Genomic DNA, 20,798 nt, shown 5'->3' with positions numbered 1-20,798 from the left:
TTAGGTCTTTTAACAGACGTCTCAGTGTCCCACATTCCAGACATGACTGTCCCACATTAGGAAATCAAGATTTGTCTGAGAAAACTTGGCATTAGAGTCCTGATATGTCTACAGTTTCTTTTATGAGTGTGATATCTGCAGTTTCTTTCTTTTTTTGGTTTGATTAGGACACATCGTGGGGATGTCGAAGTGGTACTGGGTTTGGATTTAATGTACTGGCTTCATATCGCAATATATTCTAGAAATCTGAAATGCAAAAAATGTCCCACATTAGGCTGATTCACCCTATAATCAATGCGTTTACAATTAATTATATTTATCGTGTTAAAAATTAGTTTTACACAATAGGCCTATATAATCTTTCATTTGAGTCCAAAAAATAACTGAATGTATAATGTTAATGCGTTACACGGTCAAAGAACGTATATCGCCAAGAAGTGAAAGTCAATTGATCGTTCCATTGCAACGCCAGCGCCCAGCAGCAGAGCTACGCTTACGCCATTTTGGACTGAAAGAGACTACCGGATGCCAGTCCGCCTACAAACTTCTTTTTTTTTTTAATTCACATGAATTAAATTACAAAACAGTAAGGCAAAATCATTACAATAACAAAGTTACATCCTCAAAACTGAGCAAATATCAAAATAGACAGTTAAAAAATAAATAAACTGACAATAACCTGATATTTTCAGGTGGAATCTCATTTCATTCTCACTGTGCAATATCATTTTCCATTTGTGCAATTTTGTTGCCTCTATTTTTATACTTCCTTCTTTTTAAATGGTTCATATTTTGTTATACTTTGTTTAGCTCTTTTTTTTACTGTGTTAGCTGATGCATCCTGTTTTCTGCACTCTCCCCTTTGCTGCTGTACTCTGCACATTTCATATCTGATCTTATCTTATCTTAAATAAATAAAAAACTGCCTTACAAAAGAAAAACAAAATGATTTCTATTGTATTGTCATATTGTACTGAAATGGCCTGAGTTGAACAATAAAATATGATATATATAATAACCGTTTTCAGTCCAAAATGGCAGCCATTGTCAGTAAAACAGCTGAGTTTCGTCTCTTCTTCTTCTTCGCTTTGGTTCGCTTTTATAATAAAATCTGTTAGCAGGGATTTTCATCAGCCTCCATCCAGCCAATCAACGCGCACTTCCCCCGACAGCTCGACCAATCAGCGCTGTCCACGAGATTCAGCTCCGGAGGGGGCGGGCCCTGTCTAACCGACCGAGCCAACCCTTCATCCAATCAGCTGTTGACAGTTGACAGGAAACGTCAAACGGTCCCTCTCGCGGACCAATCAGCGCCGAGCAGATGGGCGGGGCCTCCCCCTCACTGAACCACGTGACGTGACGCTCCGCAGCAGTTCCCAGGCGGTCACATCACAGAGCCGGAGAGGTGAGTACACAGACACACACAGACCTCCAGATCTCACTCTGAATACAGCCTTTAACCGGGCTAACACAGCGCTGTGTGACAGAACACTGCTCACTTAAACTCTCTGGATGCTCATTAGTTACATAAATAACGTTATGAGCCGTTAATAACGAAACTGCGAGACTACAGCATGCTGCTAGCACCAGTTAGCATCACTTAGCATGCTGCTAGCACCAGTTAGCATCAGGCTAATGGAGGCTAATGCTGTTATCATCAGGCTTCTAGCATCAGTTAGCATCAAGCTAACTTTTAGCATCATTTAGCATCAGGCTAATGCTGTTAGCATCGGGCTAACTGAGGCTAATTGACTACAGGTGACTCCAGCTAGTTAGCCTGTTAGCATGCTAGCCTGTTAGCATGCTGTGTTGGCCTTCCACTAACATGTAATTGACTCAGTTCTCTCTGTAGTTAAATGGTTCTGCTCTCAGTAGAGGTGATGCACCTGCTGTGTTTATTATAAAGAAGCTAACATGTATCTGCTTTGGTTAGCAGCTAAGCTAAGCTAATCTAAGCTAGCTGCTAACCAGTTGTTCCTCTGAGGACACTGAGCAGAGATGAATGACCTGATAAAGATCATTATCAGATGAAAGCATGAGAGAAACAGGATGTTAAAAACAAACAGATGAATGAGTGACAGATAGCATGTTAGCATGTTAGCTTCATCTGTCTCTCCATCATAGCTGCAACCAAATAATCAGAATCACAGATTCTAAAATGTTGAAAGATATTAAATCTGTGAGGCTGGATTTAGTGGAAACCAGTAGAAAAAGGTCTGAAGCTGCAAACTAATGATTATTTGCAACCTGTCAATTAGTGATCTGGATCAATCATTCACTTTAAAGATGGAGGAAATGTCACAGATTGACATATTGTGAGGTGATGATGTGTCTTCAGATGTCGACAGTCAAACAAAACAAACAAAATATTCAGTTAATATTATTTAAATCAGAGAAATCCTCGTGAGAAGGTATTTGGGCTTGTTTTAAATGTCTTAAAGGATTAATTTATCATTAAATCTGTTTAGTTTTCTATCAATCAACTGATTGTTTCAGCTCTAAAATGATGCACAAGACATCTAGAATATTTATTCTGGATGTGAAGGTGCAGCCTTTAAATCTTCACCTTTCATATTATACTCTTTACTATAATAATATTTTACTGTAAACATCACATGTTCAATGACGTGTTGAAACAAACAAACAGAATGAATGTGATATACTACTTGATAAAATGTTCTAACTCAAAAGCAGGATATTTATTTTGATTTGCTTGTTGCAAATTGTAGTATGTAAATAGTTATTAATGATTAATAACATCTAAAATAAATAACATCTAAACCCTACATTAACACACAGAAGGCCCCTTTTCAGAAAAATGCAAAGCAACTATTTAAATGTTGAATATTTGCCTGCATTTAATTATTAACTTACATATTGTTTAATGCCTTCATCAGTGTCGAGAACATTTTGTCCTCTTGAAATTAACTGTAAAAAATAAGTAGGTCAAAGTTAACGTGATAAGGCATTAACGCAAATTTATTTTAACGGCACTAATTTCTTTAACACAACTTGTGGTTTTTAGGTTGTAGTAGGAAAACCTGAGGAATCCATTGGTACCAACCATGTTATGATGTGAGCATATTGTTTTATGCTAAATGCAGTACCTGTGAGGGTTTCTGGACAATATCTGTCATTGTTTTGTGATAACTGATTTACAATAATAAATATATACATACAGACCAGCATATTTGTCCACTCCCATGTTGATGTATTAAATACTTGACAAATCTCCTTTTAAGGTATATTTTGAACAAATAAACTTGTGCAATTAATTTGCAATTAAATATTTTAATTGATTGACAGCCCTGAAAATAAGGTCAAATGCCCTTCAACACGTTCCCCAAAGTCACTTCATCATCCAGTCTGACTTCCTGCACGACACCAGGACCTGAATATATTTTGGCTTATTTGGCCGTGATTCAAAGGTCTGGAAGCCGGTTACTCCAAAACCCCCGACGGTGTTCAATCTGCAGCTGTTAGAAATCCTCATTCAAGAGGCTGGAAGTAGTAATTAATTATCCTTCAACTGGTCAATAGATCACTAATGAGTGTGTAGTTTTACCAGCGTGTCCTCAAGAACGGTGAAACTTGGGCACATTTATAAAACGGTTATAGTCTTGCAGTGACTTTGGTTAAAGCTCTTAACAGAGTCAGAACCGGGTTGATGTGTTTAGAGTTGGGCGTGTTGGGATCCAGCTGAAGCCTGCAGCAACTCGACCGGTTCAACCTGCTGGTTTCTCTCAAGGATTCAGGGCGGTTTGTCGGACCGCCACCCGCTCTAATCCCAAATCATTCAAACTGAAACCAGCTCCCAGATTACTGCCAGATTACAGTTTCTCACCTGAGTTTCTGGAGCTGGTTAGTCGAGCAGCAGAGTAAAACATTTAAACTAGGACTGTCAATCGATTCAAATATTAAATCACGATTAATCACAAATTAATCTCACATTTATCTGCTCAAAATGTACCTTAAAGGGAGATCTGTCAAATATTTACTACTTTTATCAACATGGGAGTGGACAAATATGCGTCTTTATGCAAATGTATGTTTATATTTATTATATCTCCCTTTAAGGTACATTTTCAACAGATAAAAAAATGTGAGATTAATCACAATTAACTATGGACAATCATGTGATTAAATATTTTAATCGATTGACAGCTGTAATACTAACAAAATGTCAATAATTGTCAGTATCGCAAATTCCTCACACTTTATTGTTCATCCCAAGAATTTAATATATGCAGGAAGAGGAAGAGATATTTAACTAGAAAACAGTGTTTTTTTAAAGGGACATTTGAGTGACACCTTTGTAGTCATTAATCCAGTGTTGATATTCATCCCTCTCTAAAGGCTGAGGGCTCCTCTCTGTTTATTCCTGTTTAAATAGTAACCTGTCTGTCCTGTCTGTCCTGTCTGCCGGCTGTTAGTTAACTGATAACGGCTGATTATTAATGAGGCGCTCATAATACTGATAGATGTCTTTAAATCATCTCCACGCCCACAAACGACTGAAACATGTTCAACTTTTAAACCATTCAACAAAATAATCAAATTCTCCAACGCGAAGCCAGATCAGACGTTTGCATAAATAAGAGGCACTATAGTCAGTTATACAGTTGATATATTGTGATGGTTGTCTCACTTTTTGGTTTATATATATATATATATATATATATATATTAACTTTAGTCTCTCTGCTCTTAAACATTGATTATTTTTTGGCTGTTGAGTGAAATGATTAATAATGAATACTAGTGGTGGGAAATTGATTTTTTGTTTTTAACACCAGAATCGATATATTTGCTTCATTTGAGTCTATGTGGAGGCAGAAGGAAGTTACCGCTTTTATTGTCGTAGTCTGAGTAACGTGACGTCATATCCGTTCCGTATCCGTCAACCAAAACAAACTGCAGCGAACAAGGGGAACTGTATATATAAAATACATATTTGATAATAAGATTGATGGATTATATTCCCCATAGGTATAAAACATTACATGTCCCTTATAAATTAAAAAGAAAATACCACTAATCTGTGAGGGAAATGTCTTTATTCTTTGATTTTGGGGTTGCTGGATAAAAAAATCTAATAAATAATCCCTGACAATGATCCTGATATATTTGACTTCAGGACGTCTCTGACTACATACATGCTGAAAATCAAACATTTTTACTGGATTCAATTTAGAGATTTCCAAAGTAAAAGTCCCTAGAAGTGTAAGATTCAACTGTTTCCCTTCATGGTCCAGTGTTAAAAAAGTTAACAACAATCCCAATAAATTGTAATATTGAATCACAATACTTACAAATTTCAATACATATCGAATCAGCTTGTTCGTCACATCCACGATTAATAATTATCAACATTTTCTGGTGTTTAAATATCTTGCAGAAGCATTTAAAATCAAAATATTGTCACATCATCAATAACAAGGTGATTAAGATTTACTATTTATAAAAAATAAATAAAATATAATCTTAAATTAGCTATATTTAGGATTTGATTTGGTAAACATCTTGTCAGAGATTAAATAACCAATAATCTGACCAGACGGTTAGGGTTAGGGTTAGGGGGGTAAAACAATCGATTAGATGATTGATCATTTCAGTTGTTTATTTGCTAAATTCACAAATGTTTTGCCGGTTTCAGCTTCTCTAATGTGAGTGTTTTTTTCTGTGGTATATCCCAGTTAACTGAATATATTTTGGATTTTAGACATTTAAAGACGTCTCCTTGAAGTCTTTTTCACTTCTTATACATTTTCTAGTCTGATCACATTTCGTAAATTGATTTAAGGTCCACAGATGAACTGATAACACATCTTTAAAACAATGTTTTCCATATTTTGGTGCTGCAGACACACTTGATTCGTTATTTCAGAGTATGTTTCCTCCCATCAAACCCAGTTAGAAACCAGTTTGGATATCAGCCGGTGAATCAGAGGAGCAGCAGATGTCCTGCAGGCTAAACAGACTCTAATATCAGATTAACTCCAGACCTCCAGTATGGGTGGAGAACAGCAACTTCAGCTGGTTTCACTCATCAGCCAATCAGAGAGACTCTAACGGCGTTATTACTGTAACAGGATGTAGGAAAAAAACATATTTATTCACTCAATATCCCGCAAATACAACGTCCTGCTGCCACTAATACTCACTAGAGCTCCACATGTGGATTCATCCGCCGCTGAAAATAGTCCCCAACAAAATCACTATCTCCTCTGTAGCAGCTGTTTTAGGAAATTACTGAGCCTTTTTAAAAAAATATATATACTTTTAATTTATTTTTATACTTTAATCACAGTTTTAAAAGAAAAAAGGATTTTCAAATTGCAAGAGTTAACGATTTTAAAAATAACTTATAATAATAATAATTTAACTGGGTAACTGTATGTGTTGTAAATAAATAAAACACAGCTTTTTAATATCATGATTATATTTAAATATTATTGAGTAATGTCAAATATACCACTAGTGTCGTATCATTTTTTTAATGATTTATTCTGCTTACATTTCTTTTTTATTTTATTTTATTTTTATTGTCTGTCTAAATGTTTTTATGTCTACTGTGATATCTCTTCAGTTTTGAGGATAATTGTAATGAAAAAAAAATATTAATTAATCTTGTGAATAATAATAATAATAATTAAAAATAAACAAAACAACAACCAGCGGCATTATTTGATTAAATAAATAAGTAAATTTGTGATTATGGTACAAACATATGTTGTGTGAAATTATCTAGACCACAAATATGAGCCTTAAGTTTAATTTATAGAGAATTTAATCACAATATTAGTGAGGAAAATCACAATCATTTCCTCTGTTGAGCCCTAAATGAAACTATATATTTGTGAAGAAGATTTGTTGACAATAAGTAAAATATAAAACGCCACCAGATTGATGCTTTCAGCTGAAACATTTCTAATTAATCACGTGGTTGTTTGGTCTGTGAAATGTCAGTTTACAGTTTCCCTGTCCGAGGTGACGTCTTTAAATGTCTTGTTTTGTCTGACCAACAGTCCAAAACCCAAAGATATAAAGTTTATAATAAAATGAAACAGAAGAAAAGAAATCCTCACATTCGAGGAGCACGAAAAACATTTTGAGATGTGACTTAATCGGTTATCAAAATAGTCACAGATTTAGTCATTGAACAGAACATTTTAATTTATTGTTTCAGTTTTATTCGATTGTGTCCAGTCTTTGTACATTTTTAAGGGAAACATAATAATTCCACTTTCCACTAATTCCCTGAAACGCCACGTGGCCAGTCGGCTTCGATGCTAAGCTAACAGCTAGCGCTGGTGATCTCACTCATTACCACGCTGCCGGGCGTTAGCCGGGCTGTTAGCCGGACATGCTAATCCTGCTGCAGGTTAATCTGATTAGCCCGGCAATCTGCTGAGTGAGCCGTGTAGCAGGTTCATAGAACTGCAGGATTATTGTCTTTTCTTACTAATCAATTTATCTGCCTGCATCTTTTTTTATAGATTTATTTATTGGTCACTTTTCTAGTAGTGAGTTATCATTTTCAAGTTATGCTGAACAGAAGAATAAAGAAATGAAAAACAGAATAAATGAATAAATGACTCGATAGATAAATAAATATATCATTAAATATCGCAAAAATAATAATAAAAATAAATGTAGCCATTAATTGATCAAATGTGACATAAATTGATATTTCTATTTTAATTTACTTTATTTATTTATATTTGTATTAATTCCCTTATCTACTCTATTGTTTAATTTTCCATTTTATTTATTTATGTATTTATTTTCATAATTCTTTTAAATTTAATAATTTTGCATTTACATTTTATTTATTCATTTATTTTTTTGCATTTATATATATACTTATTTTATTTTTATATTTATTTTTGACAGTACGTATTGATTTATGTATTTATGCATTCATTCATTTATTTCTGCACAATTTCCCGTTTGCATTTCAGCCCTTATTTATTTACCCAAACTTATTTATTTATGTATTCTTTTCTTTATACATTTATTTACACATTCCTTTATACATTTCTGCCTCATTATACAAATTAAGGGGCTGTTACTAAATACATAAATAAATACATACTTTTAAAAATAAATATATAAAAAAAATAGTGCAAGCATAAATAAATACAAAATAAATGCATACAAAATATAAAAAAATTGTCACATTTTATCAATTAATTAAAGGTTATATTTATTTTAATAATATTTTTGCTGCATTTATTAACATTATATATAATATTTATTTATTCAGTCATTTATTTATTTAGTTTTTATTTTGGCAGGTTCCGTCCTCCACCAAAGGGAGACAAAAATAAATGTTTTGCATTTCATTGTTGCTTTGTTTACAAAATATGACAGTGGGAAAATAACCTCTTATTGCCTTCGGTTATCTATAGTTACTCTACTCTACTTTATTTACCAGTAAACACAGGGTGTTAGTGTAATACTACTGCAGTGTGTGTGTTGGTGTAATGAGTAACTTGTGTTAATGTGCAGAGTAAATTGACCGTGCTCTAAGTGTGTGTGTGTTGGTGTTGTGGGGTGCAGTAATCCCACGGGGTGTAATCTCATTAAGGTTGCGTGTCCTGTGGGTGCTGGTTAGTCACCGTGGCGATGGATGGTTGCCAGGGAAGCACACATTAACGACCTGTGTGTTAATGATGGAGGGATGTCACTGTTTGTAAAGAAGTAGTTATTTATAGAGGAGTCAGTGGAGGGTTTGTGGAGCTCACTCTTCCTCCTCCTCCTCTTCCTCTCTGCAGACTATGGATCAGAAGGTCGTGTTGTTCGTTCTTCTGGCTGCGGGCCTCATCTTCATCGGTTTGGCCCCCCTCACTCAGGCCGAGGACCTGATGGACGACGGTCTGGGTGATGACGTGGACGTTGAGGACGAGCTGGATCTGGGTCTGGCCGGAGCTGAGGAAGAGGAGGAGTTAGACCTGGAGGGAGACATGCAGGATGAAGAAGCTCCAGCTGAACCTAAAACCCCTCCTATACCCAAGGTAAGACCCCAGCAGCTGATTGGACCGTTACTTATATACGGCCGCTCAAACTGTATAGACCCTGGAAATGTAGAGATGTTGATCTTTTGTACGTTTTTCCATTTTAATTTTGATTTAAGTATCCAGTATTTATCCAAAACAAGTAGGTTTTATTTTTATTTTGGAAAAAGCAACATTGCAGACCGTTTCTGTGCACATGCATACTGTATATACATGTATATAAAAACTGTGGGCCGTAACTCAGTCCTCCAGGATTATATATCCATGTATACACTTCCACACATACATGCATATTAACCCTGAAGGGGTTTCTTTCACAACAATGACCCGCTAGCTGAACATTATCCCGCTTTTACACGGCTACTTACTGAAGAAATCAATCATTTGACAGGATGTGTCTGTTGCTCATTAACCAGCCAAATCAGGAAGTCAGTTTGATAACAGAGCAGTGAAGTGACCTGCTGATCTACTGACCTACATTCACACTGGAAACACAACAAATAACCATTATTTAATTATCGATTAATCTGACCCTTATTTTCTAGATTCATTTATTAATTGTTTGGTCTATAAAATGTCAGAAAATAGTGAAAAATTACCATCCCAGTTTCTCCAAGGTGATGTCTTTAAATGTCTTCCTTTTGTCCAAACCCAAAGATATTCAGTTTAATGTGAAATATAAAAGAAAAAAGCAGCAAATATCCATATTTCAGAGGCTGAAAACAGCAGGATTTTCTGTCACAGACTCCAATTTCATAATAAATAAACTTTTTTTTTTTTTTATATAACTAGAATAATTCAGTCTCATGTGACAAACTCCTAAAGGGATAGTTCAGGTGTTTCTCAGTGTGGTTGTATGAGGTTTGTCTCCATAGTCAGTGTGTTACTACAGTAGATGGAGTTTGGAGAAGCAGACAGGAGTAGCAGCATGGGAGCAAAGTGATGTTCTGCTGTGGACGGGAGCAGCAGCAACACTATTTTAGACACCTAAAAGAATCAGTTTAAGTGTACGCTATATTTAGATTATGTTCACTGCTTTTACCTTGCTGTCAGACAGTCCTTTCCGACGGTGAACTGAAGCCGTTAAGTATGCTCTCTTCAAAGCCACCAGACTCCATTAATAAAAACATTAATTTAACCTCTCAGAACAGAGGAGTTGCTGGTCTACCGCTGCATCGATCAGTTAGTGAGTGTGACTTTGGTGTTTTAAAGGTTATTTTGGATTCACCAAAGACACACAATAACACAGACAAACTAACTAATCGATGCGGCGGTAGACCAGCAACTCCTATGTTCTCAGAGTCTGGTGGCTTTGAAGAGCACATAGATAACGGCTTCAGCTCCCCGTCAGAAAGGGCTGTCTGATGGCGAGGTAAAGCGCTGAAAGTATTCTAAATATAGTTGCTGCCCCCGTCCACAGCAGTATATTGCTCTGGACGTGATTACTGCTGAAAGGAAGATTTGTGTATGGAGGATGGAACCTGCTAAAATAAAACATTTATAAATAAATAAATGACTCGATAAATAAATGAATATGCCATTAAATGTAGCCAAAAAATAATTAATTGATAAAATGTGATATTAATTGATATTTCTGTTTTAATTTGTTTCTTTATCTTTGTATTAATTCTTATATGTATTTACTCTTCTGTTTCTTTTATTTATATATATTTTTTAATTTGTTTATTTTTGCATTTGTGTTTTATTTATTCATTTATTTATTTTTATTTTTGCACTTATTTTTTATTAATTTCCTCTCTGCTTCTCCAAACTCCATCTACTGCAGTAATACACTGACTATGGAGAAGTAGCTCATACAACCACACGGAGAAACACCACAACTATCCCTTTAAGACTTCCTGAAACTTAAAAATAATCAAAATTATTGTTGTTTTCTTTACTAATCAGATTTTAGACAGAAAACCATCCAACAACAATGTGCCTAAAAACTAAACAAATAACTAAATACAGGAGGAAATAGTAAGAGACAGGAGAGCAGAGGGTTCCCAGAAGATGATTAATACTAACAGAGCTGTCTGTGTTTTACATTATAGTCATTATAGTCATTATAGTCTGAGAGCTGAAGTCTCTTTAATGCCAGTTAACTCCAGTTTGATCCTTCCGCTGAAACATAAACACACCTGAAATATTTTCACTGAAGAGAGAATTCGCCTGTAAAGATGATCCAGATTAATAGAAAACCTTCAGTTCATCAAACAGAATAAAAGAAATTCCTCTGTCGTTAACACCTTCCTCTCTTCCTGTTTGTGTCCAGGTGACCTACAAGGCTCCGGAGCCGATGGGGGAACATTTCATCGCTGAGTCTTTTGACCGGGGGACACTAGACGGGTGAGCACATCCTCCCCTGTTTCCTCTCTTTACTCCTCCTTCCTTCAGTTCTCCCCTGTTTCCTCTCTTTACTCCTTCCCCTTCTCTCTTGTTCCTCCCTTCCTTACCCTTCTTCACTAGCACTTGTTTCCATGTTTCCTCCTCCTCTTCTTCATTTCCTCCCCTTTCCTCCTCCTCCTTTCCCCCTTTTCCTGGTTTCCTTCTCCTTACCTGCACTTTTTCACTTCCTTGGCTCCCCCTTTCATCTCTTCTTCCATCCTTTGCCTCGTGTCTCCTTTCCTCCACCTTCCTATCACCTACCTCCTCACTTCCTTCTTCCTTTTATTTCCAGTTTCTGTCTCCTTTCCTACATCATCTCCTACCTCACGCGCAGCTAGCAGGGCCGGTCCTAAAGTTTCTGGGGGCCTTTTGCAAAAAAATTTTTCGACCAAATGCTATTTTTTTCACAGCAATATAAAATAAATAATGGAAAGGGAACTATAACCTGATTATAAATATTATATTTAAATAATCATAATCTTTTGAATTGTGTTTTTATGCAAATAACTGCCAACGGATGTCAATAACAAAGTACAGTACAGTACTGTGTACTACAGTACCCTCCCACCCCCCAAAAACAGGGCTCCCCCAGAAGCTACGGTGTAATTTGAACACTCTAATTTACTGTGTATATAATGTTTTACATGTAAAATATATCAAACATTAAATTACATCAGATCTAAAATGTTATTCCATCATTTAGCGCATACATTTCAAAAGTGGCAGATAACATTTCTGAGTGGCAGACAAAAAAAATACTTGTCTGTCACAGTGGCAGGAAGTGGAAAGAGTAAATGTCAGACCGTGATGTTTGGTATCTAAACTCACCTGTGTGTTGGTTTCAGCTGGGTGTTGTCCAGCGCCAAGAAGGAAGACACCGATGAAGACATCGCTAAATATGACGGTAGGTACATCTCTCAATGTTTTCACATGCAGTATTCAGACCATTTACTGCAGTAAAAGTACGTCAGTATACTCAGTAAAATGTAGTTAAAGTATTAAAAGATTTTAATAATAATTATTAAAAGCAGGACTTCCTGGTTGAGCTGGAGCTCGTTTTGAACTTCTGATTATTGTTGTCACTAACAGGTAAATGGGCGGTGGAGGAGATGAAGGACAGCAAGCTGCCCGGTGATAAAGGTCTCGTCCTGAAGTCTCGAGCCAAACATCACGCCATCTCGGCCCAGCTGCTGCGACCTTTCACCTTTGACACCCGGCCCCTCATCATCCAGTAAGAAGACGACGTTCTCCTCTCTGGTTTCTCTCACTCACTTCTTTTACCTGCCAGGTGTTCTCATCTCTCTATATGATATATCTGTTTGTGTTCAGGTACGAGGTGAACTTCCAGTTGGGGATCGACTGCGGCGGCGCCTACGTGAAGCTGCTGACTCAGACTCCGGACCTCGACCTGGTCAGTTTGACTCCTTACCTTCCTCCAACACAGCTGACGACTGATTAAATAATGAGGAAACATCTTTGTTATTTACTGTTGCATGATGTTAATAGACTTTAAACTCGTAGAGAAACTAGACGTGGTCCCTCTCTGTGTGTCTCCAGGACCAGTTCGTGGATAAAACTCCGTACACCATCATGTTCGGACCCGACAAGTGTGGAGAAGATTACAAACTGCACTTCATCTTCAGACACAAAAACCCCAAAACTGGAGAGTACGAAGAGAAACACGCCAAGAAACCCGACGCCGACCTGAGGACGTACTACACCGACAAAAAGACTCACCTGTACACACTGGGTAAGACACACACACACACACACACACACACACACACACACCTGTACACACTGGGTACGACACACACACATTGATGACGGGTCAGGTGTGTAACTCCTCTCCTCTGTCGCCCCCCAGTGGTGAACCCTGACAACACCTTCGAGGTGTTGGTGGACCAGACGGTGGTGAACAGCGGCAGCCTGCTGACGGACATGACCCCCGCTGTGAACCCGCTCGCTGAGATCGAGGACCCCGACGACCAGAAACCAGAGGACTGGGACGAGAGGCCCAAGATCCAGGACCCCGCCGCCGCCAAGCCCGAAGACTGGTCAGTTCACAGACTTTATAATATATAATACTGGTCCGTACATGTTTGATAATCGTCTGTGTGTTTGTGGTAATTTCTGTATATTTATATTTCTATATGTGTTTGTCCGTAGGGACGAGGACGCTCCTGCTCAGATTCCAGACGAAGACGCAGTGAAACCAGACGGCTGGCTGGACGACGAGCCGGAGTACATCGGAGACCCCGAAGCCATCAAACCTGAAGACTGGTGAGTCATAACGTGTTAACGTCTGATGGCTGATTAAGATGTAGCTAAACTGTAGCTAGACCCCGCTCACCTGTCTGTCTGTACTTCCTGTCCGTCAGGGACGTGGACATGGACGGCGAATGGGAGGCTCCTCAGATCCCTAACCCCGCCTGTGAGTCCGCCCCCGGCTGCGGCGCCTGGAAGAGGCCGATGATCGACAACCCCAACCACAAGGGCAAGTGGAAGCCGCCCATGATCGACAACCCCAACTACCAGGTGAGTTTATAAACCCCGCCTCCTCCCGTAGTTTGGACCAGTATCTAAGCATAGAAACGAAACTCTCACACATTTCTTCACATATTTTAATAATACTTTTTGGACATTTTTTAGACATTTTACTAAATTTCCAATTGAAACTCTTATTATATTTATAATATTTTATTGTTCAACACAGGCCATTTCAGTAGAATATGACAATAGAATAGAAATAATTTAATTTTACTTTTGTACGGCAGTTTTTAGGCGGACGGTATTTGCTTTCAGTCCAAAATGGCTGAAGCGTAGCTCTGCTGCTGGGCGCTGATGTTGACGTGGACAAACTATTGACTTTAACTAATTTATCGATATCCGTTCTTTGGTGATAATCCCGTTTCTGTCCTCAGGGCATCTGGAAGCCGAGGAAGGTCGCCAACCCGGCGTTCTTCGAGGACCTGCAGCCGTTCAGGATGACTCCGTTCAGCGCCGTGGGTCTCGAGCTCTGGTCCATGACCAACGACATCTACTTCGACAACTTCTTCATCACCGACGACCGCAACACCGCCGAGCGCTGGGCCAACGACGGCTGGGGGCTGAAGAAGGCTGCCGAGGGCGCCGCTGATGTGGGTGTACTTTAATTATATTTGTCAGTGTGTCAAATATAAATAAAACTACAATAAAATAGAACAAAACAAAGAAATAATAAACACAAGTTTGCAGGATGTAGGAAAGTCTTTTTTTCCTGTTTTTGTGTGTTCATTAATGTGTTTGTCGTTGTTGCAGCCCGGTCTGGCCACTCAGATGCTGAACGCTGCAGAGGAGCGCCCGTGGCTCTGGGTCGTCTACGTCCTCACCGTGGCTTTACCGCTCGTCCTCATCATCGTCTTCTGTTGCACCGGCAAGGTAACGCACGCACGCACGCACACACCCACACACACACGCATACACACGCTGACACACGCTGTACTGTCAGCTGGATAGACAGATCTGTATACCTGGAGGGAAATGAGAGCTGGGAAGTTGCTACCTGGATTGTTGTATGAACCATCGTGCAGCGTGTTGCCAGCGCTGACGTCTCAGTCTGGTGTGTGTGTGTGTGTGTGTGTGTGTGTGTGTGTGTTGTGACTCCACAGAAGTCCTCAGGATCAGATCAGGGTCAGTTGAGTCTCACCAGCTTACAGGAAGAGTTAAAGGAAGCCGGACGCCCAAACGGACCTGCCACCGCCTCCTCAGGCCCGGTGACTGACGCTGTTAGAGTAGCTTCCTGTGTTGGTTCTGTGTGCTGCCGGTGCCGGTTCTGGTTCTGTGGTGCTGTAGTTTAGTTTCTGTCTGTTGTTGTGAAACGTCGTCAGAAACCGCCGACAACACCACTATTACATCATGTGTCCTACAGAGAGATTTCAGATACGTGGTGGAATAGAATTATAAGCTCATTTACTCAAGTTCTGTACTTAAATTTGAGGTACCTGTACTTTGGTGTATTTTCTTCTCATGCTACTTTCTGCTTCTACTCCGCATCATTTATCTGACGGCTTCAGTCACTTTGCTTCAAAACATATGAATAGTTTATAAAATATGATGTTTAGTTATAAATTAAACTCCCAAACAGTTTATACATGTAGAGCTGAAACCATCATTCAATTAATCAATGAGTCCATTAATCAATGAGTCCATTAATCAATCAGTCAATTAATCAATGAGTCCATTAATTAATGAGTCCATTAATCAATCAGTCAATTAATCAATGAGTCCATTAATCAATCAGTCAATTAATCAATGAGTCCATTAATTAATGAGTCCATTAATTAATCAATGAGTCCATTAATCAATGAGTCCATTAATTAATGAGTCCATTAATTAATCAGTCGATTGACAGAAAATTAATGTGAAACTATTTTGATGTAATTTTTTTATGTAAAAACATGTAATGGTTCCAGATTCTAAAATGTGAAAATTTGCTGCTTTTTCTTTTAATAATTGTAATAGACATTTTTCCCAATTTTTTTTCACACTTTTCATAATTTTTGGGACATTTTGCAAATTTTCAGATTTTTCACAAATTGTTTCACATAATTTGATAAATCTTTTGGATATTCTTCACATTATTTCAGACATTTTTCACTATTTTTTTCACATATTTTAATAATTTTTTGGATATTTTACAGACATTTTACAGATTCAGATTTTTGGGGATTTTTTTAATGTTTTTTTGCATATTTTATTTTTTGGACATTTTAGATTTTCGACTGAAATTTCTGAACCTGTAAAGTTGAACTGAACAGTTTACCTGTTTTTGTCCTGCAGAAGAAGACCCCAGCGACGCCGGCAGCAGAGTACAAGAAGACGGACGAAGCTCAGCCCGACGTGAAGGAGGAGGAAAAGGAGGAGGAAGAGGAGGAGGAGGAAGAGGAGCAGCAGGAGGAGAAGGAGGAGAAGACTGAAGAGGCAGAAGAGGCAGAGAAGAGCAGTCCAGGTTGCTACAACGTCCAGATTGTTCATTTCCTCTCTGCGGTCTCCTGCTGTCCGTCACTGTCGGTCTGACTGATTTAATCTTTATTTTTCTTTCAGCTGCAGAAGAGAAGAGTGACGAAGAAGAGGAGAGTCCTAAAGAGGAAGAGGAAGAGGAAGCAGAGAAGGATGGAACGGCTGACGAGGTGAGGAGACGGGAGATGATCAGCGCCTAATATCAGTGTAATGATGCGTTCAAGTGCTTTTCTTTGTGGTTTGTAGTGAAAACAAACCAGATGGATGAAGAAAAATTTCATATATGTTGAATTTTCAGACAACTTTGTGGTCAAAAACCAGCCAGTAAACCGGTTAATATCTTAATATCTCTATGTTCAGCACCAGTTATTTTCTACAGTTCAAGATTCAGATGGAGCTGAAGTGTTTTTAATCTCCTCGTTTCTCTGGATGAATAAATTTAACCACAACATTTCTTCTTCTCTGCAGAAGGAGGACGACGTTCTGCGGAGATCTCCCAGGAACAGGAAGGTCAGAAAGGACTGATATCTCTGAATCCACAGCCCTGACCTCATCACCTCCTCCCATCTCCCCTAAAATATCCCCCCCCCCTCCTCCTCCTCGTCTTCTACTCCGAGGCGATGACGCCTAAATGGAACCCGTGGAAGCAGTGAAGCCGACAGGAAACTAATCAAGACCTCCAATAAATGGACGCCTGCTCATGATGATGATGATGATGATGATGATGATGATGATGATTCCAGTATGAACAGGACTGAGTTAGCGTGATTTAAAGGATTCTTTTTTTTTGTTTTTGAAAGAGATTAACTGAGATTAACTAAAACTTCCTGCATCATTCCTTAACAACACGTGAGCAGACCTGAACCCACGGGATCAGCACGTCCCGTCTGCTGCACTACCACCGCCCGCTCTCCGCCCAGCGCCGTCCTGAGCTAGCAAGCCCCGCCCTCCCGACAGCCTGCTAATTAGCGCTCAGCAACTTGCTATAAATCTACTGACAGACGGCAACCACTAGTTAGCCGTCAATCTGGAGTAACCATCTTCCTGTTTGGGCTGCTAATTAGCTCACCATCAGGGTGCTAATTAGGCTAACTGTAGCCTAAATGATCCAACAATTCACCAAACAAAAGTCTTGCCAATTGCCAGGCTAGCAGCTAGCTTGTAAGCAACATGCTAATTCACCTGCTAGCAGTTGATTGATTAGCCTTCTGGGAGATTTATTACCCAACAAATGATCAGGGAATTAACCCACCAAAAGTGTTGCCAATTAGGCTACCAACAGGCTACTAATTAGGCTAACAGTAGCCCCAATTATCCAACAACAATTCAATAACCAAACTCTTGCCAATGAGCCTAATTAGCCTGCAAACATTCCCAACAATTGTGTCGTTTGCCAGGCTAGCAACTAGCTTGTAAGCAACATGCTAATTCACCTGCTAACAGTTGATTGATTAGCCTTCTGGGAGATGTATTACCCAACAAATGATCAGGGAATTAACCCACCAAAAGTGTTGCCAATTAGGCCACCAACAGGCTACTAATTAGGCCACCAACAGGCTACTAATTAGGCTAACAGTAGTCCAAACTCTCCAACAATTCAACAACCAAATCTCTTGCCAATTAGCCTGCAAACATTCCCAACAATTGTGTAGTTTGCCAGGCTAGCAGCTAGCTTGTAAGCAACATGCTAACAGTTGATTGATTAGCCTTCTGGGAGATTTATTTATTAACCCACCAAATGTGTTGCTAATTAGCCTCCTAGCATGCTAATTAGCTCATGAGCCGCTTGGTAGCAATCCGGCTACTTGTACTACGATGTTAAAGTAGCCCACTATCATCCACTCGGACTACAAACTAATTAGTGTTAACAACGGGCCGCTAACGAGCCCACAAATAATGCAATTTACTTACCAACACCTAGCTAATTAGCCTGCTACGAAGCTAATTCACCTACTAACAGTTGTTAGCCTAGATTTTACAAGTTAGCTCGTGATTAGCCACCTTGCTAATATTTAAAACTTCCTTTTTCTTGTCTCCTTTTCTTGTCATTTAATTGTGTTTTGTTTTAAAGCTGTTAGCTCCATGTTAGCGCCACATGTAGCAATCATGTTTCCTCCGTTTTTTCTACTGTTTTATTGTCCAGATGGCGGCGGGGGAAAGGTCAGAGGTCAGAGCCTAAAACAGTTGGAGAGATTTAACTGTAAATGTCAGTTCAAGCTGAGTGACAGGTGTTGGTTACCTAGCGCTGAGGTGGATCTCATCAGACCGGTCTTTCTTCCGATACCGACGTATGAAAACCTCCAGTTGTTGTCTTGGTGTCATTTATGACACTTTGGAGATACAAGGTTTCCTCCCTCTAGTAGTCCGTTATTAATGTAGAGCTCCTCCTCCGTCTTTATTGGTCCAAACAAACATGACAGCAGCTCGTTATCTCCTCCTGATCTGATTACCTCGTTAAGGTGTAAAACATCCAGACTCACCTGTGTAGCTTTTCCTGTTGTTAAAGTACCTTCAGTGTGTAAAACAAGCTGCTGTCGTCTTTTTGTTTGGACGTCCAACTCGTCACGTCAGCAGGTGGATGGACACCCAGCCCCTCTTTCTTCAAACCCCAAAATGAAAAGAAAAAGGCACTAAGGTGAACAAATCAGGCGCTTAATCCTCTCACCTGTCCACCTGGGGCACATCAACACCTCCAACTAATCACACACACGCTTTCCTACATGAATCCTGAATCTGTGTCGGACTTTAGTCCCATGTTTTAAAAGACACGGCACTTGAGCGTGATAAAGACTTCAGGAAATACTACAATAATCTTAACTTAAGGTTCACTTACTGGCTTTTCTCCAGAGCTTTCATCCGTAACAGAAGTTCCATACATGGGTTAAAACTTTATCCACTGATGAAGACTGTGAGATGCTGTTGAAAGCTTCAGAAAAAGCTAGTAAGTGGACCTTGAGTGAAGACAAAATAGAAACTCAAAGTTAAAAAAAGTCATCATATCAAACATAATTTTTTGTTTATGGCAGGCATTTAATTCAGCTATAATTTATGCGCATATATATCACGTAATAATGTCGTCCTGAAGAGCAGAAACAGCCAATCACGGACATTTTTGAAGAGGAAACTAACCATCAGGTGTCGCCAAAATAAAACCAGCTGAAATCTTAAAGGATTTTAACTGAAACATCTATCGCCGCCGTCTGACGACCACCGAAAAACTGCACGTTACAGTAGTTTAATCCTGACCTCCTGACCTTTCCTCTAGCGCCGCCATCTGGACAAAAAAGAGAAAAACAATACGTGACAAATAATCTCATGAATTTTGCTTGTAAAGATCCTAAATTATGTTTTTTTAATTCATCATGAAATCATCTAAGGATTATAAAGCAGATCACAAACTGTAACGAGGTTTTCCCCCGTCTTCAGTGTGACTGATGGAGCATCGTTCTGTGGCGTCAGTGTACAGCTTTGGAGAAAAAAATATATCTGAAATAAAACTGGTTTTGTGAATCTTGAAAGTGTGTGTGGAAGAAGAAATAACTACATTAGTCCAGTTCTGTATCCGGGACATGACTGTTGATGTGTCTGTTTGTGTCCTCTTTGTATCATCGTACAGTGAAAGCAACTAAAGGGTCTGTTTTCTGTTGATTCCCACCAACGACGTGATTGGCTGATGGGGTTTTGACAGTGAATGGGGGGCGGGATGGGGAATTTTAAGTCTCTGGCTGTTGGTGAGGTCAGATTTTGGGGCTCGAGGTGATCTTGGAGCTTCCATAACCTTCATTTCCCTCCTTTTTTTTAGGGGTAAACAAGCTAGTTACATTTCGTCTATAAACTCTGCTGCTTGTAGTCTTTACTGTTTTCCTGAAAAGTGTCAGAATATGATGCTTCTTTGGGCTTTAGGACGTATCGCCTCCTCCAGCAGCATCAGTAACAGTACATTCCCATCCAGAATGTATGTTTCAGCTCTTCATCGTCTCCCTTTTTTTTTTTTTTAGTCTCAGATTATTTTTGTGTCCGGCTGAAGCTGCCTAGCTTACCAGACTGTAGACTGAACACTGTATCTGCTGGTAAAACCTTTACATGACTCTGTAACTCTGTACTTTTTATTTTTGTTGACATTGTGTTTTGAACTAAACTTTAATGGTTGGCCCTGCAGCCTGTTTCTGATGTACACACTATTGTAGAGAGATGGACCGCTGAGACGCCACACCAGAGGTCCAGCTTTGAATAGAAATACTGTGACGATGGAGCCTGATGTGTGTGTGAACACGCAGTCAACATTTGTTTTGATGAATAAAAAGGCCAAATGGAAACTGAACGACAGGCTGAACAAGTGGTTTTATTATTAATTAATGTGTTTTTGATTCATTTGATTCAAGTCATTATT

General features: G+C 38.8%; 1 protein-coding gene and 1 long non-coding RNA gene across 3 annotated transcripts; one reads left to right on the top strand and one right to left on the bottom strand.

Annotated features, from left to right (window-relative positions):
• The first annotated feature begins 1,261 nt into the window (after positions 1–1,261).
• On the top strand, positions 1,262–20,729 carry canx (calnexin). 2 transcript variants are annotated; one of them, XM_037781089.1, is made up of 16 exons: positions 1,262–1,405; positions 8,780–9,019; positions 11,295–11,368; positions 12,253–12,311; positions 12,497–12,638; positions 12,737–12,818; positions 12,965–13,157; positions 13,275–13,464; positions 13,577–13,690; positions 13,789–13,945; positions 14,332–14,547; positions 14,708–14,827; positions 15,058–15,162; positions 16,229–16,397; positions 16,493–16,578; positions 16,877–20,729. In XM_037781089.1, exons 2-16 carry the CDS (start codon positions 8,783–8,785, stop codon positions 16,931–16,933), a joined length of 2,001 nt encoding a protein of 666 aa, XP_037637017.1. In that variant the 5' UTR covers positions 1,262–1,405; positions 8,780–8,782; the 3' UTR covers positions 16,934–20,729. The 2 variants fall into 2 exon arrangements, with proteins under 2 accessions (XP_037637017.1, XP_037637016.1); XM_037781088.1 differs by lacking the exon at positions 15,058–15,162 and having other exon boundaries at positions 1,263–1,405.
• Positions 14,795–16,336, bottom strand: LOC119494882. The gene is made up of 3 exons (XR_005208320.1): positions 16,212–16,336; positions 15,096–15,311; positions 14,795–14,919 (listed from the first exon to the last, which is right to left on the bottom strand). It is a non-coding gene; the product is annotated as an uncharacterized LOC119494882 (long non-coding RNA).
• Positions 20,730–20,798: the final 69 nt, after the last annotated feature.

This window comes from Sebastes umbrosus, chromosome 9, assembly GCF_015220745.1.
Source record: "Sebastes umbrosus isolate fSebUmb1 chromosome 9, fSebUmb1.pri, whole genome shotgun sequence".
Classification (NCBI taxonomy): domain Eukaryota; kingdom Metazoa; phylum Chordata; class Actinopteri; order Perciformes; family Sebastidae; genus Sebastes; species Sebastes umbrosus.
Note: the sequence above shows the minus strand (reverse complement) of the source record. Positions and strands in the feature narration are given on the sequence as shown.